Source organism: Lissotriton vulgaris, chromosome 6, assembly GCF_964263255.1.
Source record: "Lissotriton vulgaris chromosome 6, aLisVul1.2, whole genome shotgun sequence".
NCBI classification, from domain to species: Eukaryota; Metazoa; Chordata; class Amphibia; order Caudata; family Salamandridae; genus Lissotriton; species Lissotriton vulgaris.
In genome coordinates, this window is record NC_141694.1 from 1,255,439,312 (window position 1) to 1,255,466,627 (window position 27,316).

The following is a 27,316-nucleotide window of genomic DNA, read 5'->3' on the forward strand; positions in this document are numbered from 1 at the left end:
AACAAAGCTGTTCCTAGCATTTCTCACTAACCAATAATACCTCTAAAATTTGGACCATCATCTAGTATCTCCACTTGTTGCGCTGTCATTAAGCCCACTTCACTATTCCACTATGCTTCTTTTCTGGCAAATTCTTTCCCCTTTCCTCTTCTTTCCCCTTATGGCTGGATTAGACGTCACTCTTCTATTAGCTTCCCCATTCGATTCTCTGGCACTTCCTCCCTCACCTACCCAACCTACAAATAAAGTGTAGATAAGTTCAATAGGCATAGATCTTCATACACATTGGATATTTGTTGGCTCGCCAGTTTTAACCACAACCATATTTCTACATTTACATGCACTTGCTTGTCATACAATTTATGAGATTGCATCCAGTAGATAAAATCACCTTCTTAAACGTGGGCGCTGCTAAACACTTTGATGAGGGTATTTCTTTATGGGCATGGTGTTGTGTAGATAATGGAAGTGGGCCTTAGAGAACATTTTTCCTCATGCGGTTTTTTATCACTTCAGCAGCCACGCTGGCCCACCACAGAGGCAATGATGAGGAAGAATAACAGCTTGATACTTTACTCTGGCGAAAGGGTAAGTGAGACAGTATTTCAAAGGCCACCATGTTTTTGTGTATTTTCTTTTTCCTAGTACATTTTATCCAGTTGGCTTCTAGCAATGGTGGATGGTCTAAAAAGCCAATCTCATCCCTTGCCCTTGGCCCCCATCTAAAGTAAAACTGTACAACCTCTTCTTTACAGCATCCTAATCCTATTGGCCTCTGGGTTTTGAAATGACTGTTTCTGAAGGTTTATAAATGGCAAATAAATGCTGTTTTTGCAAGGACTAATAAAGGTCACCAATCAATTCTTTACATGAATGAATATTTACGATGCACAATTTGCAAGGCAGTCTGGCTCTCATCCTTTCTTTCACTCTTCCAAATTATCCCACACTCCCTTCACATCCCTTTTCTGCACCTTCACTGAGTAAACATATTTATGTAATCACCAAGACTTTTCAAGGTAAGCTTGCAACTATTCTGCCATTGATACAGAGATTATATTTATTTTTACTTGCTAGATCTCCACAACGTGTATATCCACATTACCATTTACAAGTGCCTAAGACATCTGACTGTTGTACTGTTCACAATCCAGTACCCTCTTTTTGTATTTTGTAAATAATGACAGCACTTTTGACAAAACAGAGACACCATGTTTTCCAGTCCAATTGGGAGTGGCAATCCAATTTCAGGCACAATCTTATTTTTGGATGTTTGCAGAGCACTTTCCCCCCACCCTTTTTGGTATATGACGTCAAAGGAACCCATCTATAAGCTAGTGGGCCATATTCAATGTTACCTTTGATGTATTTTTTATTTTACATATTTACTTTGGGGTAATAAACTTGAAAATATTGATTTCAAACAGACAAATGTTTATTGACAATAGTAAGTAAAATATTGGATTATCCTATTTAGTTGCCTCCAGGGAAAGAAAAAGTAGTGCTTGATTATGTTGAATATGGAATTTTAGAAAAAACACTGGGGCATATTATCAAGGACGGCGTTACAATTATCGCCGGTTTAGCGGCAGAAAACTGCTGCTAAAACGGTAATAAAGGGCTTGATAATATGCCCTGGAGAATTCCAACAGAAGCCCAGGTTCACACCAGAACATGGACTTCTATTGGAATTCTCAAGGGCATATTATCAAGCCCATTATCGGTGCTTCAGCAGCAGTTTTCTGCCGCTAAACCGGCGATAATTTTTAACGTCCTCCTTGATAATATGCCCCAGAGTCAGTTAATAAACACATTCTTCTTGTATGAGTAAGGGATTGTCCAAGCTGTTCTCTCAAATGGTCAGCTAACAATGACATTTATTAGATTTAGAATATTTAAGTTTTTCAACTCGCCTCCTAACTTTTTTCCCCTTTGCAGAACTCTACACATTTTGGCATGGTGGAAAGTATCTTGTCCAATTTGTTGCAGGGCCCAAGGTCTTGGTGCAATCTGAGAAAGCATTTTCAATGGAGCATGTGACTAAAACATAACTACATAATGGTGATTGCATTGTGTGCTATTCATGTTCACTTATCTTGGGACACATTTTTCAAACAACTTTTTTTTCCAGTAACCTTGCAGTACTTTCTACCTGAAACATAATATTTGGCTTGATTGTTCAACAACATAGTTATTTTCATATCACCTGCAGCAGTGCCCCAAACGATAGATATTTGTGTTGGATACAATAAGCTTCTAAGATTTCTGTTTTGCCTTGAACTTTATGTTGGCCGTTTAAAACGTTCCTGTCCCTAGTGACACCACACATAAGTGGACAAATGGAATGCCTTGTTTGTCCTGGTAATATCCATACCCTCTGGGATACTCTGACCACATGGCAAATCCTGGAAACTCATAGTCCTACCTTTATCATCTACAGAATAGACATCTTAACAAACATAAGGTAGAAATACTTAAGAACATACTAAAGAACACGTTTAGCCAATCCCTCTCAGCCACATACTGGTTTCATTTTCTATGGCAGATCATTCAGACCATGGCACTTCTCAATTTGTCAAGAATACCCAGCATTCTCCAAGGACTCTCGTTATGCCAGAGATTTACACCATCACAGATGCCCAAAACATGCCAGGATTTATTGTCACAGGGCTGTAATGTTACTAGGAGGTAGACCACAAGTTGCCAAGAAATATTACCATTATTGGAGGGCAGTATTTTACCATGGGTGGCAATGTGAATTCTCTAATGGATGTAACAGGTTTGCCAAGAATCATCAACACAAGTGCCTTCGACAGATTGATTCCCCCCCCCCCCCCCCATGCTATAAATGCCAGCTCTAGAAACACTTTTTTAACCATTTGCTGTTCAGGCAGCATGTTTCTTTCATCTACCAGTGTTAAAAAATGCAAATGTAAATAAGCTGGATTAATTTGCAAAAAATAAAAACTCACATTAATACAGAAGCATGCACACTCACACACAAGCACACATTAAAGTACAATGACATCCAGAAGGAAAAAAAGTAGAAAACATATAACTCCTGTTTTTTAAAACTAAAATTCCTACTAATTCTCCAGTTGTGGGCATCTTTCTCCAACAACATAGCATCGCCCTACTGACATAGAAAGTACATTTGTCTTTTAAAGTTTCTTAAACTGTTCAGCACCGCATTTGAATTGCTCAAATCTACTCTGCAGAGTAGGGTCTTGTAAAAGGCTGACAAAAATTGGTCCAATAAACTATAAAGAAATACGCAAAACCCTTCCTTCCAGCATTCTTGCATCTCTATGAATGATACGAGGCATGTACCAAAATACTTGAATCTACCTCTGTGGATTGCTGGATCTCATTGGTCAAAAGAAAGATTCGACCAGGAGTAATACCAGATCACTTTCTCCATAGACGTATTGGTCTATTTGAACTGACTTTAATGGCTTCTCAATCTAATACATACTGAAAGCTCCATTAAATATTCATAAGGATAACAGTAATTGTATGGGGGGTTCAGATACATGCCAGTGTGTAGGGGAGAGATGAAACCTCTGAATGCTGCAGAACTGCAGGAATGGCTGCAAAGTGATAACACTGTGCCCGCTGCATGTTTTGCCACTTGTAGCTTCAGTGAGAACTCCGTTGAAGGGACTTCTATTAAGTGCAATGGTCAACATAGGTGTGTCATCTCTAGGTGGAATGGGATTCTCTTCTAATGTTAAGTTCTATTCAAAGCAAGTGAATCTTTAAAGATTGCTGATGCCAATAGCATTCCGGTTAAACGCTATTTCGTCTGTTATTCCACACACTGTCTTAAAGACTACTTTAGTGATTATGTAGCCACTTCTTACTTGAGCTGAGTGATTTGGGAAGTGTGGTCTAGTGATAGGAGAGGGATCATTTGTGGAGGGCAGAGATGGCGGTTACTGAAGGTGGGCCTTGTACTGGGTTGTGCCTGGCTCTCTTTTTTGTGTATATAGGGCTATCAGTCGGGCCATTCCTAGACAGAATTACACAGGGGAACAGAACTGCGATGTTCAGTGTCACCCTGTACAATGCCGAGGGAGACTGGTTAAGTAAGAGGGGATGTCAGTGGGTGGGGGGGGGGTTGTTGGATAATTTATACATTTGTGTGTTTCCTTTAACCTCCATGGATGTATTTCTGTTACATTTTATTTGTGTGAGACACCTCCAAAGCTGAAATCTGAATGAAACTCATCCAATTTAGATTATGCAATTCAGGATGCCGTGCCCCGCAATGGTGAAATATTTTTAAGCTAAACATTCACAAAGTAAACTGCTTCCACAACAATTTAGAGATACACAGAAATAATGAGATGCTTTGATGAGCGAAAAGTCCTGTAGCAGGATAGCCATTCACATCTTTGCTATGCATATGCAGAAGGGTGGCAATATGCTTGCTCTTCATAAATTAAAAAACAAGCATGAATTGACAATTTTAATTCAAAATAAATATATATAAGATTTTCTTGTGGAAAAACATATCCTCTAAGCCGGGCAACGAGGCCTAGTATGACCAGTCTACAGAGCTTCTTTTTTGGGCAGCACATCTGTATTCTTTCTAATTACTGGTGATATCGCATCAGTTGTGAGTAAACAAACTCTGATTAACTATGAAATGCAACTGATTCATCATAAACAAAAGCAATATATTAAAGAAAAATCTCTAAATTACTTCAATATGATTAGATGTACATTTATTCAGATGATTTATCATAACTGACTGGCTATATGAGTAATTTCAACGTTCCTTGTTACTCTACAAATACAATGTGAGCCAATCATAATCTTCCAACACAAGCGCCATAAATGTCCATTTTAGCATTTCATTAAATAAGTCAGGATGTGTTTTTACAGAATTTCAAAATGGATTACTATGCTATTTTCATTCCTCAACCACTGGATACAGGCATTTTTCCAATTAACTAGATGAAGAATTCATTATCTTCCTTCTATAACAAATTATGGCAACACTAATGGCTAACTGGGTGTCACTAACTTTGAAGTTCCTAACACTGACCATCAAAATATTGGCATCAAATGGTGTACACTAAGGAGCACATTTAGGAATGACAGCAAAGCTCACCAACTTATATCTTCAATTCCTATGATGGACATGCTTACATTTGTTTATGTCCCCATTTGTCAGGATGGACGAAAGAGAGAAGAGAAAAAGAATTGTGATCTGATATAACCCTAGGGTACAAGGAGATACCAAGGGGCTTATTAAGAGTCTGGCAGTCCACAGACCGCAGAGGAACTGCTGCGATCCCACCAAACATATTACAAGTTTCCTCTCTGCTACATTTTTCATGGTGGTTCCTCCTCCATGAAAACTGTGGTGGAAAGGAAACAAAGGGGGACCGATAAGGCCCCCTTGTATCTCAGGGCCATGGGGTGCATGCAGGGGGCACTATATGTGCCCCCCTGTGTGCATGCAGCCCAGATCCTGCACGGCATGGTCATTACATGCCATACCATGCAGGAACTGTTTTTGGCGTTCCAATTGTGGTGCCCATTTTCTGAGGCACTGCCTTGAGAACGTCAAATAATAGCCCGCCAAACACAAGAAATACTCGTTATCTGGCAGGCGACCTGACCATGGGTTTGGCGCTGCGGCAGCAGGGCAGAACCAGCGACGCACTGCCAAACTCGTAATCAGGCCCTAAGATGGGGCATAAGAGCTTGGTAGGAAGGAACATGTCTATCCAAAAAAAAGATTTACGAGAGGCGAAAAAATATGTAAACCAATGTTTTGTCATCAGAGAATATTATCAGACATCCACCAAAGCATAAGATTCCATTACTTGCAACAAAGCAACCCTAGCCATTTCCTTTGAGCTATAGGAGGTTCTTGAAGAAGAGTTTAGCCCTCAACTACTAAAAGAGGATTCTATCCATGGGTTAAGGACGATGCTGAAGTCCCCGCAAATAATCAATGGTTCTGACCATTGATGTAGCTCAGAAATCAGACTATTAACGCCCACAGGATCATCAGTGTGGGCCCCATAGAGCACACATGGCATAATGCTTAGTTGGCCCCTCTTGACTGTTGCTATGAGCCATCGTCTACCCACATCTGTACAGTGGTTGGTGAGTTTTCCAGCTCTTATACCGAGCCAATAGGGTAATCCCTCTCTGAAAGAAGTGAAACCTGCTGAGGATAGGACTTGATATGAGAAATCATCCAGAAGAGAGGCCGATTTATTCAAGAGCTGAGTTTCCTGTAGGCCACCTAAATGTAGATGAAGATAGTGTAGCACCTCTTTAATTAATTTTTGCTTATAAGGTGCCTACATTCCATTGATATTCCACAAAAGAATATGAAGACGCTGGTCACTGGACCACACCCCTGGCTAAATCTTGACATTCTTGATCAAACAACCAGCACACAGTGAAAGAGAACAACAACACAGAATCATTCTTGGTCCCAACTTTATCGTCCACAACCATGAGGCCTCAATTTTTGTCCAGCAACCTGCCTTAACATGCTACAATACAAAATCATTATAAAGACAAAGTGACCCCAAACCCTGGCGAAACCACCCACTCCACCCCCAGCCTTCCCCCAACGTGTTCCTTTCATGAAAGGCCCAGAAAAAGGGCTTACCACTTCCTGGCCAAAATAATATCACTAGGACGGGCAGTAGACATGAGTACATTAACTTCCTGCCCCCCCGTAGCACCCCAGACCAAGGATTAATTTGGGGAAAAGCACTAAAGGGGCAGGGCAGATACCACTCAAGACACCCTCCAAAATGACCCACATGTTTTTTTCCCCAGACCCATAATTAATAAGTGAAAAACCCTCATGAAACATTCATGAAATCAAAACTAGGTGCCTGCTGGCCCTTGCAGATCTAACGCTTCCATTCGCAAAGAGAAATAAAAAAAGAAAAGAGGGAAGGAGTACCCAAGAGACTGAGTAAACAACTCTGTAGAAACCTATGAGGAAAAAGACAACAAAAAAAGGAAGATCCATTAACCTCCTTATCCCCCCCCACGAACTTGGTTAAGCGCTCCTCACTCTCAGGCTGTTCAAAACATTCATACATTTTTTATACTCGTATTGGATGCATAGGATTGCTGGCTCCTGTAATAAAACCAAAGCTCCAAGCTTTTGAAGTGCCAGGACTACATCTCATGAGAGAAATCTGATTGAACAAAAAAGTCCAGGCCAGCCGCTTTCACTGGTGATCTTGGACTAGCAGCCCTGTTTATCTCCTAATGGAGGAGGAAGTAACCCATATATATCAGGTTGGCCTCACGGGAGGCCGAAATGGATAGCGATGGGTTCTCTGAATTATGCTGTCCATGTCCCAGCCCCGCAGTGTAGTAAAGGCTTAACTAAACAACCAAACTATATAGCATCCAGGATTATTCCTCTGACCCCTCTGGGATCCCCAATACCCTGAGGTTATTCCAGCGAGACCTATTCTCCATATCTTTGACTCTTGATGAGAGTATGGTCTTCTGAACTTCCTGTCATGAGATCTGGGTCTTGACTGCTCCCACAGCAGTTTGAAGGCTTTCCTGAACCTTCTCAACTTGTACAAGTTGTGGGTTCAGGGTGTCCATATTTGCAGAGAGCTTCCTTAAATCCTAGGGTTATATCAGATCACAATTCTTTATCGAAGAAATGGGCTGAGTGTTATCTTTCTGGGTCCTGGACAGCGCTAATGCATCTGCTATTGCTGGGATTAAGAACTCTCAAGGGGCTATTGTGAGCAATTCTGCCCTCATGCAAGAGGAGTTCCACAGCTTTTATCAGATGTTTTATGACAAAGAATTGGTCCCTTCCACGGACCAGATCTTTCAGTTTCTTCGGGTCCACCATCATTGGAAACTGTCTTCTACACAATAGCATAAGATAGAAGGTCAAAAATCGCCATCCGAAGTGTAAGACGCTGTTGGCTAGCTGGCACGAGGCAAGGCCTGTGGCACCGATCAACTTCCATTGGAATTCTTTGTTAGTTTGTCACATCTTGTAGTGCCGGTTCTCCATGATCTATTCAACTCTTTTGAATTACTTAGGGAGGTTCTTGGGTCATGGACTGAGGCCAACATTGTCATCTTTCCTAAGAAAGGGAAAGATCCCTTTCTTAGTGATTCATATCAGCCTATTTCTTTGATTAATTCTGATTCCAAGACTTATACTTAGATTTTAGCAAAAAGACTTGCTACAGTTATTTATGAGAATCAACATGGTTTTGTTCCAGGGCAGGATAACACCGCTCATGTCAATATTGTTATCACTGCTCTTGAGGCAGGCTGTGCTCAGGGATATCCGGGCGGAGCAATAATGTTAGACGCTGAAAAGACCTTCGACTGGGGCTCAAGGCCTTTTCTTAGGGCAGTATGGCTGTGCAAGGGTTTGGGCCGTGTTTTATTGCTTTGGTTCAAAAGCTTTACCAGAATCTTAAGGCAAGGGTTTTGTGTTCAGGGTCTTCTACCTACCTAATTTAGATAAATCGTGGCATCCGTAAAGGGATGTGCACTTTCACCTTGCTCTTTGCCCATTAAATTGAACCTTAAATTCAAGTCCTCAAGACCTTGAGGAATATTGCTTTGCTGCGGATACATCAACTTGAGCTCAAAGTGCTTGTGTATACAGACGACATTATCATCATGACCTCTGCCACAGAGGATTCTCTGGCAGCTATTGAAAAATTGGCTAATGAGTGTGGGGCATTCTCTGGGTACAAACTAAACTTTGATAAGACCCTAGTCCTCACCAGCATTGTCCATTCTTGGGATAATAGGTGATGAGTCAAATGGGCACCTACCTGGGAATCAAAGTCTCTGTAAAAATGGAGGATGTAAGGGAATCAAATGATGGCGTACTATATAGTAGAACGCAGGCAATATTGATTAAGTGGCATTATTTTCACATAGGTCTAATCATTCCATGCAACTTAATCAAGACGATTATTCTCCCTTTCTAACTATACCTCTTGCGGGCATACCTTTGCATTTAGCTAAAGTTTTTTTCCACAGACTGAGGCTATGTGGCAAAAAATCATCTGGGGGGTATAAAAAGCCTAAGGTTAACATACATATGTGACAGTTAACCGTGTGCGGAGAACTCCGCTCCGCCGGCAGAGTGTGTGGAAATTTGCCTACTCCGCGTTCCGATGAGAACACGAAGTAGGGAAATCTCCACACACTCTGCGGCGGAGCAGAGTTGGCTAGCCCCCGCCACACACCGCCCTATTAACAATTGGTAAAAACGTTTTAAAAAAGAGTTAAAAGTAAATAAAAACTGCTACCTCAGCTGCTCCGTCCCCAGGCTGCCCTCTTCCTCTTCATTACGTTCTTGGTGAAAACTGCACATGCCCAGGCACCCGCGGATGCGCTGTTTTTACCAAGAACGTGATGAAGAGGAAGAGGGCAGTCCGGGGACGGCGCAGCTAAGGTAAGGCGTTTTTATTTACTTTTAACTCTTTTTAAAAAAGTTTTTACCAATTGTTAATAGGGCAGGTGGGATGTGGGAGGCGGGTGACGTAGCGGAGCTACGCAGACTTTCATGGAGCTTGGTCTCAACTCCGTGGCGCTCTGCATAGCCACACTCCACCCACTACATCTAGGGTTAGTTGCAGTGACCATGACTGGATTTACGTATCTACTTTCTAGCAACGTTTATGTCCAGACTAGTAAAAGTATTGGGATGCGAACCATGGGGGGTTAGGTGTTTTGTTTCCAGAATTCCTCTCTTGGGAGCCGAGATCAGCTCACACTTTGGCATTATCAATACTGTCTATTTCGAGAATACTCTTTTTAAGGCTCTGGGGGATCTTTGACTCTCTTTTGGCCTATCCAAAAACAGAGATATTGGGGATTACATTATTTAATGGATATTCTTATATAGATAATAATCTCCGACATCACGGCTACCACAGATTTCTTCCATCACTGCCAGCAAAGCAGATTCGGTGCTGTGGCGAGATCTGAAACCGTTTTGCGAGGGATCTAAGATTTCATTTAGCTCGATAAACTCTGTAATCACAGTATTTACATGAGATTCTACCGCCTTTGCCAGGAATGGTAGCTGGGATATAGGACTTGTAATTACCCAGCTCAGATGGATCTAGTGACGGTTTCTTCAGGAGAGGTATAACTTTAGTGCGCTTTGACGCAGATGGTATGGACGCTGTGGTTAAAGATAGATTAACCAAGTCCCTACTCACTGGTGTGATGAGGGTATGAAACTGACGAAAGTGAATGGGTTTCAAAGGGTCGGCAGGGGAGCCTGATTTAATTTTCAGACAGAGGAACTCAGATTCAGTGAGAGACAGCAGGGGGAAAGACGAAAGTGCTCCGATCACAGTGGATCCAATACCCCCATGCCTTTCCATAAGGTCAGTGATGCCAGTGACCGGTGGAAAACTCTTATATATCTTTTCCATCTTATTCAAAAAGTAACTGGCCAGGTCGTCACACTGGTGATTTGAGATGACAGGTGAGTCAACCTTCAACCCAGAACTCTTCATAACCTTGAGCAGGGTGAAGATTGTTTTAGAGGGTTTATTGCTTGTCGAGATGTTACCGGCCATAAACTCTGCTCTGGCTCTCCGGGCCAGTTTATGATAGAGCTTCATAGATGCTCGGTTTTATTTTTTGCTTCAACATCATAAGCGTGCCTCCCAGTGCACTCAAGTTCTTTGCAGTCTTTTTTAGCTTTAATCAGCGATTCATTAAACCAGGGATTAGACTGCCCTCTTTTTTTAACACTCAATTTGGCAGGGATACAACTGTCCACAACTTGAGTCAGCCAATCCCGAAAAAGCGTATTTGCATCATCAATATCAGGTGGAAGCTGAGGCTTGTGGCTTAACAGTAAATCAAGAAATGATTTATGTATAACTTGTGCCAAGGATGTTTTAAAACTGGTAAAGAGCAGTTCAATGTAGGTTTTCCTTGCCACTGCAGGGAAAAAGTTATGAGAAAATGATCTGTCCAGACCACAGGGATTGGCAACAGAACCTTTAAGGAACTTAAGTTCGAAAATATAGGGTCCAACAGGTGGCCTTTTACATGTGTGCTATTAGAGACACATTGAGCCAATTGACAGGCCTCTAAATCTGCCAGGAAACTGTCGATCTCCGATTTGCCATTGTTTTCAAGATGTAAATTGAGGTCATCTAAAATAGTAAAATTTGCCGCTTTGCTGGCAAAGAAGATAACTTTATTCAGCAGTTCTTCCCTAAACACTTTAGATGGCCCTGGAGGTTGATAAATAAGAAGACCAGTAACAGTGAGATTTGATTTAATGTTATTTTGAAAAGGGCGCTTTTGCAGTCATGGATGTCCTCCTTTAATAAACTGCAGTGGTAAAACTCCTTGTGAATTACTGCAATGCACCCCCCCATTACCTGATCTGTTAACTTGGTTCATGATAACGCCTTGAGGAAGAGCCAACCAAGATTAAGAATAATACATCTGGAGACTCATCTATTAGTAAGTCGAAGACCTCAGCATGGTACCTAGCCAGCGACCGGCAATTAAGGCTTAGAAACTTAAACTCAACTAAATACAGAGGGAGTGAGCCTAACATATATATTTGGAGTTGAAAGGGGCATTGCTTGCACTTAAAGGAACCAGGTGGGGGAATCCAGGCAGAAGTAGAGCATTTAGTGTCGAAAGACAAAAGCACAGTGTGTGAATACTTGCGCGGGGCAACTGTAGATTGAGCAGAAGGTCTGGCATCTGGCGGCGGTGTGGACGGACGCAGATGGGCTTGCCTTCCCCCTGCGTGTGTCCGCTGCGCATTCGTCTTACCACGTCCGTATGTAGTGTCAGGGGTTGAAAACTAGCCCGCTGAACTACACTAACCCCAAAATGGTGGTCCCGCTCCAAACAATCACAGAGAGTACTGCGGACTCCCCCCCCAGCAACAGCCTCTAATATAACACGAGCAGGTTAAAATACTATTAAAATACGAGCAGATTGCAAAAGAGCAAAGACGCTGTGTTCCGCTCCTGGCTCAAGCCTCATGAGTCTATGGCATCAGTGTGGGTTTCATGGGCTGAGAAGTTTGGTACTAAACTTCTCAGTCTTCATTAAAGCCATCATGGAGCTGTGGAGTCCGGGGTGCCAAACTCCCAGCCCATGGTCTAAAATGGCTTCACTGCACTTACAAACACCTGTAAATGGCACAGGTACGGTAGGGGCCGAGGGCTCATGCAACTGTGCCCTCACTTGTGGTATAGTGCACCCTGCCTAAGGGCTGTAAGGCCTACTAGAGGCAGGGTTTTGGTGGGTGTGGCACACATCGATTTGTGTCATGTCGACCTGTAGTTTTAGGCTCTGCCCCTGGCACACAGACTGCAGTGGCAGGGTGTATGGATCGGCGGAGGAGTTCCTGAGGGTGGCAAAATATATGATTAAGCCCTGTGAGACTATCTCAGGTTCCAAGGCCCTTGGAGCCCCAGGCACCTTTTAATTTGGGACTTATATGTAGGCCAGCGGAGTGCCAATGTGGGAGCAAGGGTTTAGTTTTGGGGAAAGAACATAGGCACTGGGTACCTGATTAGTAGGTACCCAGGGCACACTTAGTCAAGAAGCATCAAACATCAGGCAAAAAGTGGGGGGCAACCATGCAAAAAGGGACACTTTCCTACACCTATCATACGGGAGTGGGAGGAAGACATGAATTAGTGTATGGGAGCAGAAAAACTGGTGTACCAGGCAAGAGGGTGCCCATGCAAATTCGAGAAGATTAGCAACCCTGGAGAAAAGTGAGGAAAGAGAGACAGTGAGGAAAAGTGGGAGATTCTTAGCTGACGGAGGGTGGAACAGGCTTGATCCAGAAGTTCAACTGGTGGGTTTTCATGTTGATGCAAACAATGAAAGGAAAAAGACTGCATTGGCATTATGTTTCGGCCCAGGCCTCAGGAAGACCTATGTAATAATTGATGCATGTTCCGCTCCAAGTCCTTGACAGTTGGGGGATATGTTATGCTGTTCGTTTGCCTCTGTGAAAATTTGCCCCGGGAGGGGGTAGAAAGTCCACTAGGCGCCAGGGATGTTTTTTTCTTCAAAGTTCAGGTTGGGGCTGCCCAGAATAGGCATGTCAATGCCCCCACCCCCCAAAAAAAAGCCACAGTCATTCTACGCCCCCCCCAGAGGAAGATGGGGCAGTAGCCCCTTATCTGCCTCCTGGGGGGGACAGAAAGCCCACTAGGCACCAGGGATTTTTTTTATTACATAGGGGTGGGGGCTGCACAGAATGGGCATGCCAATACCCCTACCCCAAAATCAATTGGAACAGTCTTTCTGCCCCCTGGGAGGCAGGTGGGGGCAATAGCCCGTATCTGCCTCCATGGGCGGGGCTGAAAACCCACCAGGCCATGCAATATTTTTTTAATGGTCAGGGGTGGGGGCTGTCCAGAATGGGCATGTCAATGCCCCCCCCCCCCCCCCCAAAAAAAAGCCACAGTCATTCTACGCCCCCCCAGAGGAAGATGGGGCAGTAGCCCCTTATCTGCCTCCTGGGGGGGACAGAAAGCCCAGTAGGCACCAGGGATTTTTTTTATTACATAGGGGTGGGGGCTGCACAGAATGGGTATGCCAATACCCCTACCCCAAAACTAATTGGAACAGTCTTTCTGCCCCTGGGAGGCAGGTGGGGGCAATAGCCCCGTATCTGCCTCCATGGGCGGGCTGAAAACCCACCAGGCCATGCATTATTTTTTTAATGGTCAGGGGTGGGGGCTGTCCAGATTGGGCATGTCAATGCCTCCACCCCCTCAAAAAATGCCAAATTCGTTCTGCCCCTCCAGGAGGCAGTTGGGGTCAATAGCCCAGGCACCAGGGATTACACTGGCATTTTTGTATGTAGGAGTGGAGGCTGCCCAGAATTGGCATGCCAATGCCCCCACTAAATTTGAGGTTTGCAGGGGATTTTGGATAGGAAATCGTTGGGGGGTCCATACAAGCCATACCTCCATGAACTCCCACAGGTGTCTAGTTTTTAAAGATGTCTGGGTTTGGTAGTGTTCCCTAAGGCAAGCCCGTCTGCGCCCGTCCGCGCCTGGCACGGGCCTAGGGCCAGTCCCCCTGCTCAGGCAACTACCAAGTCCTGCGTAAGTTGTTCTAGGGAACAGCTATTACAAATAGGAGCGGGCTCTTGTTCCACTTCGGCTCGCTGCCCCCCTAACAACTTGGACGGACATGCCTTTAATTGTCCTCAGTGCAACATATCTCTCCCCCCTTGGAGCGAACGTACCTTACCTCTCTCTCCCGCCCCGGCTGCTCGCACTTTAAAACTAGCACTGATTAATTGTAGATCCCTTCCTCGTCACGCCAATGAAATTTGGTCGATTCTGACCACTTACAGTTGGGACATTCTATTCCTTACAGAATCATGGACGAAAGATACTTCTAACCCGGATATCTATCTAGCCACCCCCCCGGATTATCGCTTCTTGGGTGTTAACCGAGAGGGAAAAACGGGAGGTGGTCTTGCCATTTTGTTCAAATCCCACCTTAATATAACCATTAAAAAAATTACTAACATTGGACTGATTGAAGCTATGTATTTTTCTATTGCTGACCTAGCGGCAGTTTACCTAACTGGCATCTTAGTCTACAATCCCCCTAAAGCTTCTCCCTCCGCATTATCTCAGTTGGTAAGCATTATCACGGATTTATCCCTCAAGCACCCGCACTTTATTGTATTAGGAGATTTCAACCTCCATGTAGATGATCCCACCTGCATTCAAGCCACTCGTTTCCTCGACGCCCTTCATAGCCTGAGTCTGATGCAACTAATCCAAGGTCCAACGCACGTCGCTGGCCACACACTGGACCTTATTTTTTCCAACCTCCCAGGGACCATTATTTATCCTTCCCTCCCCCTTACTTGGTCCGATCATCTCCTACTCAGGGTGGATATTCCACTCCCTCAGGCACCTACCCCGGTGGAATTGGGAACAGACTACAGGAGAAAATGGCACAAGATCACCTGCACTGCCTTAGAGCCGTTATTTAGTTGCCCTCTGGAGTCTCAAGTGGTAAATATCGACGACTGCGTCACCAAATTCAATACGACCTTATCGGCTGCGGTTGATGAAATTGCCCCACTTCTACCAGTATCATCCGCAAGATCTCGCCCCTCTGCTCCCTGGTTCTCAGCTGCTTTACATAAAGAGAAAAGTCACTGCAAAAAATTAGAACGCTGCTGGAGACGGACATATGATGCTGAGGCTAAAACTATCTACAGAATGGCCCTTAAGAAATTCATCAAATTAAAAAAATCTGCCATGACAGAGTTCTTTGCCTCCCAAATAAAAGCCGCAGACAATTCAGCAAAGACACTGTTTAAAATTGTTAAAGATTTTGTAAAACCTCCTGCCATGACTCCTAACAACTTAGCCAACCAGTCTCTTTGCAACGGACTATCTGATTTCTTTCAAGAAATGTTTTTAAAAATTGCATCCTCCTTTCCTCCACCTGCCCCTCCCCTCCCCTTGGCCTCTACCACCCATGATACTGCTCCTTCACTAGACTCTTTTAAGGATCTTACTCCTGACCTTGCACTTAAATTATTTTTACAGTGCAAATCGGGCTCCCCGCTAGACCCAGTCCCCCCAAAAATCATGAGTGAACTGTCTACCCTATTGCTGGAGCCACTCACTACCATCTGGAATGCCTCCTTACGATTAGGCCAATTCCCCTCTGCGTGGAAGGAGGCCCTTCTTGTGCCCATCCTAAAGAAATCAGATGCTGACCCCATGCAATTCAGTAACTATCGGCCCATTTCCCTTCTTCCGAAACCCGCAAAGGTTTTGGAGAAGGCAGTCCAACTACAACTTGCAGAGTACTTAGAGACCAACTCTCTGCTACATGATTCCCAGTCCGGCTTCCGTGCTGGTTTCAGTACGGAGACCGCATTACTAGAGGTTTCGGAGACTGTACGAGAATGTGTGGATAAGGGCGAGGAGGCCATGCTGGTCCTTCTCGACCTATCCGCCGCTTTCGATACGGTGTCCCACCAAATTTTTCTAGGCCGACTGGAGCAGATTGGACTGAGCGGCACTGCCCTGGCATGGGTCTGTTCTTTTCTTTTGGAACGCTCACAGAGGGTTCTTCTCAGACCCTTTAAATCTGGATGCAAACCTCTCGAACGCGGAGTCCCACAAGGCTCAGCGCTGAGTCCTTTGTTTTTCAATGTCTACCTGGCCCCGCTAGCCAAGGTAGTGGAGGCATGCGGAGTCAGAGTGATCTCATATGCTGATGACACACAGCTGATATTCTCATTTAGAGATCACTCTGACTCCAGCCTCTCCAGCTTCCGCCATTGTCTTGGCGAAATCTGTTTGTGGATGTCCTCGAACCACCTGCGGCTTAATACCGACAAGACTGAGGTCTTGTTTTTTAATCAAAAAATGACCATTCCACCCCCACTTTGGTGGCCAACGGTACTTAACCCCCCTCCAGTCCCGGTCCATTCTGCCCGCAATCTTGGGTTCACAATTGATGATACCCTCTCCTGTAGCCCTCAAATCAACAAGGTTACTGCGACTTGCTTTGGCAAACTAAAAATGATGAGAAAGATCTTTCCATTTCTGCCAATGGAGGCTCGCAGAACCGTCACTCAGGCCTTAATTACTGCCCATCTGGATTATGCCAACAGTCTATATGCTGGGGCCCCTTTATATCAAATTGAACGCCTGCAAGTGGTTCAGAATGCTGCGGCAAGACTGATTGGCAACATCCCATACAGACACTCTATCTCTGCGTTTCGCAAAGAACTCCATTGGCTCCCAATAGCCAACCGTATCAAATTTAAAACGCTTGTTCTGGCCTATCGAGCTCTGAACGGCTCTGGCCCAGAATACTTAAGAAAGAGATTGAGACTGTCTCACTCAGTCAGAGACCTTCGTTCTAACAACCTGCGTCTCATGCTTGTGCCTAGATTCCGTCGCTCAAGAATGGGTGGCAGAGCATTTGCTGTCCTAGCTGCCAAACATTGGAACAGCTTACCGATCGACCTTAGATTCGCCCCATCTGAAGCTCTGTTCCGAAGACGCCTGAAAACTTGGCTATTCGCTTCTATTTAGATTGCTCTTCTCCTCCAGCAGATAATTTTAGCGCCGGGACACCCCCGTTGGGGGTAGCCGTGCGCTTTATAAAATCCATAAATAAATAAATAAATAAATAGATGGCCACTGAGTGTGGGGCCAAAAAAACCATGTGAGTCCCTTTGCAAAACCATGGGTTTTGTGATAGGTAATTTTGAAATCTCTACAATGCCCTTCCCTGCAGCAGGTACTTAGCCCACCCACACAAGTGAGGTACCATTTTGTATCGGAAGACTTTAAAGGATGCGGGGTGGGTGGAAGTTAGTGGCTCCACGTAGATTCCAGCACTTTTCATCACAGAAATGTGGAGAGAATTAGGTTTTTTTGGCAAAGTTTGAGGGTTGCAAGGGATTTTTGGTAATAGAATCTGGTGAGAGCCACACAAGTCAACCCATACTGGATTCTCCTGGGTGTCTAATTTTCAAAAATGTATAGGGTTGGTAGGTTTCCCTAGGTGCCAGCAGAGCTAAGGTTCACAATCCACAGTTAGGGACTTTGCCAAAAAATTGTCAGTTTTCACTGTAAAAATGTGGTGTATCCACTTTGTGTTTTGGCCATTTTCTTGTCTCCGGCACTAGGCCTACCCACACAAGTTTGGTAACATTTTTATTGAGAGACATTGGGAAAATTCGGGGTGGGTGGAATTTGTGGATCCACACAGATTCCAGAACTTTCCATCACAGAAATGTGAGTAAAATGTGTTTTCAATCAATCAATAAATCAGGGGTTCTTATAGGGTGCTACTCACCCATGAGGGTCTCAAGCCACTGGGCGGGGGGGGGAGGGGGAGACAGCTCCGGATCAGACGAAGAGGCAAGTCTTGAGCTTCTTCCTGAACGTGTGCAGGGTCGGGGAGCGTCTGATGTTCACCGGCGGGAGCTCGTTCCAGGGCTTGGCTGCGATGTAGGAGAAGGCTCTTCCTCCGGTTTTGTTTCTGTGGATGCGGGGAACATCTGCCGAAGCGAGGTTGGTAAAGCGAAGATTTCTCTTTGGTGTGTGGAAAGAGGATCTCTTGTTGAGGTATTTCGGTCCGATGTTGTTGTAGGAGTGAGTGATGAGTTTGAAAGTGACTCTCTTCTTGACGGGGAGCCAGTGGAGGGTGCGTAGGTGTTGGGACATGTGCTTGAACCGTGGAGTTCCGAGGACAAGTCTGGCTGTGGCGTTCTGGATGGTTTGGAGTCTGTGTAGAAGAGTTCTGTTGATTCCGGCATAGAGGGCGTTGCCGTAGTCAAGTCTGCTGGTTATGAGTGCGTGGGTGGCGGTCCTTTTGCAGTCAGAGGGGAACCATTTGAAGGACTTATGGAGGATGCGAAGGCAGTTGAAACTGGTGGAGGCAACAGCGTTGATCTGGCGGTTCATGGACAGGGAGGATTTGAGGATGATGCCGAGGTTCCGGGCGTGGTCAGTGGGGGTGGGTGGGATCCCAAGGACAGGCAGCCAACAGGTGTTGTCCCAGGCGGTGGAGCAGGGTCCGAGGATGAGGACCTTGGTTGTCTTTAAGTTGAGTTTCAGACAGCTTTCCTTCATCCAGGTTGCCACATTCTTCATTCCTTCCTGAAAGCAGAGTCTGGTGTCTTCGGGATTTTTCGTGAGGGACAGGATGAGCTGTGTGTTGTCGGTGTAGGATGTGATGCTGAGCCCATGCTGTCTGACAATGGGGGTGAGGGGGGCCATGTAGATGTTGAAGAGCGTAGGGCTGAGAGATGATCCCTGGGGTACCCTGCAGGTGATATCGGTGGGTTTGGAGCGGAAGGGTGGGAGTCTGATCCTCTGTGTTCAGCCGGAGAAGAAGGATTGGGTCCAGTGTAGGGCAGCTCCTTGTATCCCTGCGTCGTGAAGTCTGGCTGTGAGTGTGCGGTGTGACACGGTGTTGAAGGCCGTGGAGTGGTCTAGCAGGATTAGGGTCGCCGTGTGTCCCTGGTCCAGTAGCATGCGGATGTCATCAGTGGTGGCTAGAAGGGTGGTCTCAGTGCTGTGGTTGCTGCGGAATTCAGATTGGGAGGCATCTAGGATGGAGTTATATTCGACAAAGGCGGTCAGTTGGGTGTTCACGAGCCTCGATATGACTTTGGCAGCGAAGGGGAGGAGCGAGATGGGCCAGTAGTTTTTCAGGTCTGCAAGGGATTCTGGGTAACAGAACCTGGTGACAGCCACACAAGTCACCCCCTCCTGTGTTCCCCTGTGTGTCTAGTTTTAAAAAATGTATAGGTTTGCTAGGTTTCCCTAGGTGCCGGCAGAGCTAGGGTTCAAAATCCATAGCTAGGCACTTTGCAAAAAAAAGGGTCAGTTTTTACAGTAAAAATGTGGTATGTCCAAGTTGTGTTTTGGGCCGTTTCCTGTCGCGAGCACTAGGCCTACCCACACAAGTGAGGTACTATTTTTATTGGGAGACTTTCGGGAATGCGGGGTGGGTGGAATCTTCTGGGCCCACGTAGATTCCAGCACTTTCCATTACAGAAATGTGAGGAACATGTGTTTTATGTGACAAAGTTTGAGGTTTGCAAGGGATTCTGAGCTACAGGACCTGATGAGAGCCTCACAAGCCACCCTCTCCTGAATTCCCCTGGGTGTCTAGTTTTCAAAAATGTATAGGTTTACCACGATTCCCCAGGTTCAAAATACACAGCTAGGCACTTTGAAAAAAAAGAGTCAGTTTTCACTGTAAAAATGGGGTGTGTCCACGTTACGTTTTGGCATGTTTCCTGTCGTGGCACTAGGCCTACCCACACAAGTGAGGTATGATTTCTATCAGAAGACTTTGGGGAATGTGAGGTGGGTGGAACTTTGTGGATCCACGTAGATTCCAGAAATTTTCCTCACAGAAATGTACGGAAATTGTATTTTTTGCGACAAATTTTGAGGTTTGCAGGAGAGTAACAGAACCTGGTGATAGCCACACAACTCAACCCTTAAAAAATGTATAGGTTTGCTAGGTTTCCCTAGGTGTCGGCATGCCTAAGGTTAAAAATTCACAGCTAGGCACTTTGAGAAAAAAGGGTAATTTTCACTCTAAACATTTGATGTGTGTCCACGTTGCATTTTGCCTGTGGCGGGCACTAGGCCTACCCACATGAGTGAGGTACCATTTTTATTGGAAGGCTTTGGGGAATTCGGGGTGCATGACATTTTGTAGATCCATGCAGATTCCAGAACTTCCCATCACAGAAATGTGAGGAAATTGTGTTTTTTTTCAAAGTTTGAGGTTTGGAAGGGGTACTGGGTAACCGAACCTGGTGAGATCTGCACAAGTCTCCCCTTCCTGGATTCCACTGGGTGCCTACTTTTTAAAACTGTACAGGTATGCTAGATTTCCCCAGGTTCCAGCAGAGCTAGGGTTCAAAATCCACAGCTAAACACTGTAAAAAAAGGGTCAGTTTTTTCTGTGAAAATGTGGTGTGTCCACATTGCAGTTTGGCCCATTTCCTGACGCAGGCACTAATCCTACTCCCACAAGTGAGGTACCATTTTTATGGGAAACTTAGAGGAACACAAATTTGTAGAGCAACTGATATTCCGTATTGAGTTTGTATGCATCTCTGCCTTTCAAATGTAAGACAATGTGCAAAAAAGATGTCACTTTGAAAAATGTCCTATAATTCACATGCTAGTATGGGTTTCTACAATTTCGGAGATGAGCAAATGGCTACTGCTTCTAAACTCTATATTTTTTCCCATTTTGGAAATACATAGGTGTCCTTGATACCTATTTTTCACTCTTTATATTTTAATAAATGAATTGCTATATACCCGGTACACAATGAAAAGTCATTCAAAGACCCAGCGCAGTTATTGGCTCTGGGTTCCTCTGGTTCTTGGTGAATGTTGGAACTGGCCATTTTTGCAGGGTTATCCCCAAACGTTTTGCTTCTTCCTCCCTTGTTTTTCCTGACCTGTGGCTGTTGGCAATAGGACTCTGGGCACTTTACCACTGCTGATCAGTGCTAAAGTGCATATGCTCTCTGTGTAAATTGTTATTGTGATTGGATATACATGATTGGCATATTTGTATTACCAAGAAGTCCCAAGTAAAGTGCACTGAGTGTGCCAGGGCTGGTGATGGCAAATGCTACTAGTGGGCCTGCAGCACTGATTGTGCCACCCACATAAGTAGCCCTAAAATGGTGTCTCAGGCCTGCCACCGCAGTGCCTGTGTGCAATCTGTGAACTGCCATGTCCTCCTGGTCAGTGTCCCCACTGACCAGGCCTAACCCTTCCCTTTCTGTGCACATTGGTCACCCCTATGGAAGGCCCAAGGTACCCCCTTGGGCAGGGTGCAGTGTATGTGAAAGGTAGAGCATGTACTTGTGCAGGTGACATGCTCTGGTAATGAATTACAGCCATTTTCGTTTTTCACAGCTGCAAGGCTATCATGCTCCATAGGCTATCATGGGGGATGCTGGCTACAGTGGCTACCAGCATATCTTCACATAGGAGCAAGATAGGACATAAAAGTCTAGTATCCCTGAACTCAGAATTTAATAACACATCTTTTAGGAAAGGTTGTTTTTAAATCCTGTTTTTAGAACAGCACTTTTAGAAAGTTGCTGTTCTCTTGTCTGACCTTTCTGTGTGCCTTTGCCTGTTTGTGAATTGACTGTCTGTTTTGAGAGTGACAGGGGCTGGGGATTCCCCAGGAGGCTGGCTGATTCAGCCCTAGGCTGAATGACTGCATTTGCAACTTGAGTGGTGGGAGGAGATAGCCCCTGGGCCTGAATAGGGCTGTACCTACCTTCCACAATGCTGGCTCCACCTCCTGCTGGGCGACTGACGACCCTGCCCCTCACTCTGAAAGGAAAGGAGAAGCCAGGAAAACAAAGTGCTCGAGGAACACCCAGAACTGGTTCAGACCGGGCTCAGGGCCCACTTGCACAAAGAGAACAAAGACTTTTAGGGGTATAATTACAGGACCCCTGACAAGAGAAAATTAGATCATCCTGGAATCAAGAAGGAACCTCTGCCAAGGAGAAAGCTGAAACTGAAGACGGAAGACTGACCTGCTGTTGCTCTGCTGGACTGACCTGCTGTTGCTTTGCTGCCAAGGAGAGGGGAAGGACTTTGTTTTGTGCTGTGTCCCCTGTCTTGAAGGAATCTCCAAGGGCCTGGGAAGAGCTGGCTCCCTGTTCTGAAGTCCCAGGAACAAAAGGACTTCACCCGCAGATTCCCTGAACTCTACTGAGAGAGTTCTGTCCTTCCTTGAGTGCATGGCCCATGTGTGGTGCCTTTAGAAGTTGTACCTGTGTTGGGAAGCTGGAAACCAAGCTTTTAAAGAATTTCTGCAAGTTTTGTCGCATCGCTCGCTTGCAGAGCGCATTCCCGACAGTGCAACAAAATTCCCGCCGCTACGAAGGTCGAGATCGTCGTAGCGCCTGTTGCCGCTGCCAGAGCCGTCGCATCCTTCGTTTGCGGGACGCACCAGAGTGGTGCGGGAAGATTACCATCGCTGCGAGTGTCATCGCAGAGCCTGTCGTCGCTGGGTGAGATTGCCGCACCGCTTGCTTGCGGACCGCATCACGTCGCTGTGAGTGTCGTCGCAGAAGCCATCGCATCGAGGAGCTGCGAGAGAGAGATCACCTCTGGTCCGTGCATCGTCGCCCTGGAGATCGTCGCAACTCCAAAGATCATCGCATCATGCCTTTGCGAGAGAAAACTTCCCACGGAACCTACGCATCGGAATCCATACAAGTCCGCCATCCTCCCCATACAGACCAGATTCGTCGCAACCCGCCCGCTGCTGCAGCGGGGTTGTCGCATCGCCTCCCCAGGGTCTCAGGAGCAACGCATCGCTTGTTTTCCACCGCACCAGCTTCTGCTTTGGAACTTTGTCGCATTCAAAAGGTACTATTCACTAAACGTGACGCAACTGAAAACTTTTCATGCAACTGTGGATTCTTTTATCGCAGCCTTAAGAACTCTTTTGCAACCATATTTTTGAACTGTGTATGTTGGATTTTTGTTGTTTTGGTGTTGTGTAGTTTAGATTAAATACCTTTATTTTTCTAAACTGTTGTGGAGTCAGTTTGAGGTGTTTTCACTGAGTCACTGTGAGTGTTGGTACAAATACTTTACACATTGCTTTTGGATAAGCCTGACTGCTTGTGCCAAGCTACCAAGGGGGTGAGCAGAGGTTATCTAAAGAGTGTTTCCTCCTCACCCTGACTAGAAGCAAGGGTCCCTATTTGGACAGGGGTACCTACCTCTGCTAACTAGAGACCCCCAGTTCTAACAGTGAACCTACAAGTCCTATGTATCCCCACAACCAGAAGGGTCTGGTGGATTTAACGGTATATTGCTGTAAGGAAATCTGAACTACATAGAAGATGTTACAGGTGAAAACGTTGGCACAAATAGCTGTTTTTTTAAATCTCATTTTCAATTTTTCTTATTTTCAACTATTAGTTTCTATTAAAAATCTAGCTAAATTCAGAAATGTGTCTACTTCAGAAATGTATAGTTTTCCAGGATCCATTATTGCTTCCAATTCTATTTTAACCACTAACTGGAAGGAGGTTGGTGCACAAAAAGTAGCAAAAATAGGCTATGTCCCAGTAAAATGCCCAAACTGTTAAAACATATGGGTTTTCTGACAAAATTCTGTCTGTTTCTCAAAGCTGGGAAGATGGAGATTTGAGTACCACAAACTGTTTGATGATACCATGTGCAGGGGAATGAACTGATGCTTTCTTCTGCAGCACTTTTCCCCCACTTTTCCACAAAAAAGAAAGGAAATGTGCTTTGCTGTCTTTTGGCTAATTTTTGGGACCCCTCCAGGGGAATCCACAAACCCTGGGTATCTTTAAAATTCCAATGATGTTGGAAGAAAAGGACGCAAATTTGGCATGGATACCTAATGTTGACAAATAGTTACAAGGGCCTAAGTGCGAGCTACCCCAAATAGTCAAAAAAAGGCTTATAACCAGGGGGATGGTGGGGAAGACCTAATAGCTAAGAGGTTAAGGCTTTTGTCTGCCATCACTTGTGATTTCCTCAAAACAATATTGATGGTACTGGAGCATTTATGATCACCTTTTGACTTAGGCAGAGTGCCATGGGTGACTGAAGAGGTTTGAAATAGAATGCAAATGCTGCTGTGGGCTGAAATTAAAATTTTACAACTGCATTGCACCACATGGATGCCTTACTGTCCAGGCATTTTCAAAGGAAGAACATTTTAAGTGAATTAATGCACATATCAGTAGAGGGGAAAAGTTGCATAGTACACCCTCAGCACCCCTCTTTCTCACTTGCCATCAATATGTTGATGTTACCTACGTCCTCCAAAGAGCTAGGCTTTTCTTCTTCACAGCATGATTCTCGCTACTCACGAACCCTTTCCTAGTCTTTACCTTTATTTCTGGCTCAATGGGCTTCTCACATACCATCAATCTATTTTCTATTCTAAATCTATTCACAGTAAACAAATTAATTAGGCTGCATTTTACTCAAAATATTCTTTTAGACTCTGCCAGACTTGCTATAAGTAATCACTGGTTTTCTCCTCCAAAAATAGTCAGGTGTCTTCTTACACATGGATCATTACTTCTTTACTCTAGATCCTTGATTATGTACCAAAGGAAATGATAAAGCTAAAGAGAAAAAGACATGTACATCAGCTAAACAAATCCAATTGTTTTCTTTGTAATTTCCATATTTTCCTAATCATTGCCTTCATACCTCCCAAGTTAGCTAAGTATATAACACACTCTGCTGGGCCTGCCAGCCTTTCTGCTGGAGAAGTTGCAAAGCCAAATCTTGCAGTCAGGCAGTACCATTTGGGGCAGACAGACGGTCGAATTTGATTTTGTGTAATTCTGTGGTATTATATTAAAATTCTGTGGAATTCAGCAATGGAGCGGAGTGTGCATGTGCTGCTATTTTCTCAGTGCTAAATGCACCCTCGCAACCAAAAATGGATGTGAGGATGCTCTAAGAAATAGCGCTGCCAAATACCAAATTCACTGCAGTACCTTCCCATCGGTGCCACTGTTAAATACTCGGAGTACATAAGCCTTAAATACTCTGAGTATGTAAGGGCACCAAGGGGTATACACATAATTGAAGTCGTGGTTTTTAAACAGGGACAGAAGAGGGGGCTGTCCCTCTGTGTTTAAAAGTAACTGCAGATTAAAGTTTGACTGCTGATCATTAAACATAAAAGGTGACTAAATTGAAGTTAGTGCTTGGTTGGTTGTAGAGTAACTGAGTCCATGGATAGGTGGTGCGATGAAAGTACATGCATATGAATGGATGAAGAGGCTAGTGCCGTGTGTTGGATAAGTAAGTCTGAGGTTGAATGTGGTAGTGTGCAGGGGCATGGGTAGGCTGCGATGAAGTGGGAACCCAATGGTATGGAGACATCTGGGTGGAGGAATCAGAGCTTAAAGAGGAAGTTGTGGTGGTAAAGTAGGAGAAGGCTGCACAAAATCACTGCATGACGGAACACTGAGCAAAGAAGGGAGCACCTTACCTGGTTTAAGTGATATTGAGGGGTTGGGTAGCTGGTCATCTTTTGCTGCTGGGCCATGTAATCCCAGACCAAATTTCCTATCTGCACCAGTTCTTCAGCTGCAGTGTAATTGAGGCTTTTTGCCTTGCTGCATTATTATCGCTGACCTGGAACACCCTTCTTTGTCTTTCCCTTGATGTCTGGATAAATGGTTACTCATTACTCATGTTACCTTCCCCTGAAATGTTTCTTCCGGCATACCAACAATGTAATTTCCATTTTTAACCTGTTCACACTAAATAAATGAATAGGGCTACACATTACCCAAACTATTTTTTAGGCATTGTGCCAAATTTGCTAGAAGTAATAATCGATCATCTCACAAAGTGGTCAGACTTAAACATGAGCTGTCTTCCCACTTAGACGATCACCTGTAGGCTGCACAACAGTAAAAAGCAAAATGTCTTTCATTGTGGAGCTAGAGAGACTGTATGTGTGTGGATAGAGGAGATTGCCCTTGAACTGAATCTTGCCTAATGCTTTTTTGGTATCTTCACAGCAAGAACCCAGCCCTGCCACACTTGAAGTGGAATAGACCAGGGGCCAGATGTATGACCTTTTTTTGCGGCCTCAAACGGGGAATCGGATCGTTTGTGACAGCAAAAAAAGGTGGTGGTATGTACAAACGCTATTTTGCGAGTCAGTGACTCGCAAAATAGTGTTTGTAAGTTGCTATTAGGATAGGGCATGCCAAGGGCGTACCTTCCTAATAGCGAGTCATAATGGTATGTACCATTGTTTTCCAACCACATTTGTGTTTGCAAAACACTTGCAGTTTACAGCCTACTTCAAGTAGGTGGTAAGCCACTCCCAAATGGACTGAATTTTGAAAAAAGTTGCTTATTAAAAAGTCAAACACAGACATTGGGGTCTGCTATCCCCAACAGACCACCATCCCTGTGTTTGCAGGCCATTCCCAATAATTCACAAATTGCGACCTGCCTCTTGAATATTAATGAGGGAGGTACCTTGCGACCCAATTGAAAATCACAAATAGTGTCACAGACACTGTTGTACATTCCATTTTGTGAGTCGCAAAACGTCGCGATTTGCGATTCGCTAAAGAGAATGATCGTATATATGGCCCCACAAGCCTTGTCCCTTATGATAGTGAAAGTCAAAGAATAAGTGAGAGGTAATCAGTGGATAGGGAATTAGCTTGTTTTTTAAATGTTTCCATGCTAGCTGTAATGGAATGGCCTAGATCAATATGTTTTAAAAATATTTCACCACTGGATATTCTAAAACCGCATTATCCCTCATCCCATCTTTTTTCCATAAGGGTAACTATCGAGTGATCCAATAAACCAGTTTTAGGCACCCAGATCAGATTGCAAATCCATGGCCAACTTAAGCCACCTACTGTTGCCACATTGATGTCATCTCCATCCCTCCTAGCCCACTCTGGGTGCTTCATCTTTATGCCATGATTGCAAATGGTCAGAAATCACCTCTTTTGTGTCTTTTCATCTTAACTCCTGCATCTTCTTTATGGTTCTTTGCACAGAAGAAAACAGTGTCTGAGTTTTCCCTACAAATAGCAAAGACGTATTTTGCTCAACCACTCCCCAGACACTTCAAAAACGCAATTTTCAGGCTTTATTCGATAGTTGGGCATTCTAAAGCTTTCTTGCCATGCATTAAAGCATCAGCCCTATGCACAGAAAACAGCTTTACGAAACTGAATTCCGTTTTT

The 27,316-nt window shown here is 44.6% G+C and overlaps 1 protein-coding gene across 1 annotated transcript in view; it reads left to right on the forward strand.

Annotated features, from left to right (window-relative positions):
- LOC147708717 (uncharacterized) overlaps window positions 1-27,316 on the forward strand; it is a 251,977-nt gene that overhangs the window by 218,948 nt on the left and 5,713 nt on the right. Inside the window, exon 19 of the mRNA XM_086925766.1 lies at window positions 517-588. Within this exon, the coding sequence (XP_086781892.1) occupies window positions 517-588 (72 nt within the window). The remainder of the gene's footprint in view (window positions 1-516; window positions 589-27,316) is intronic.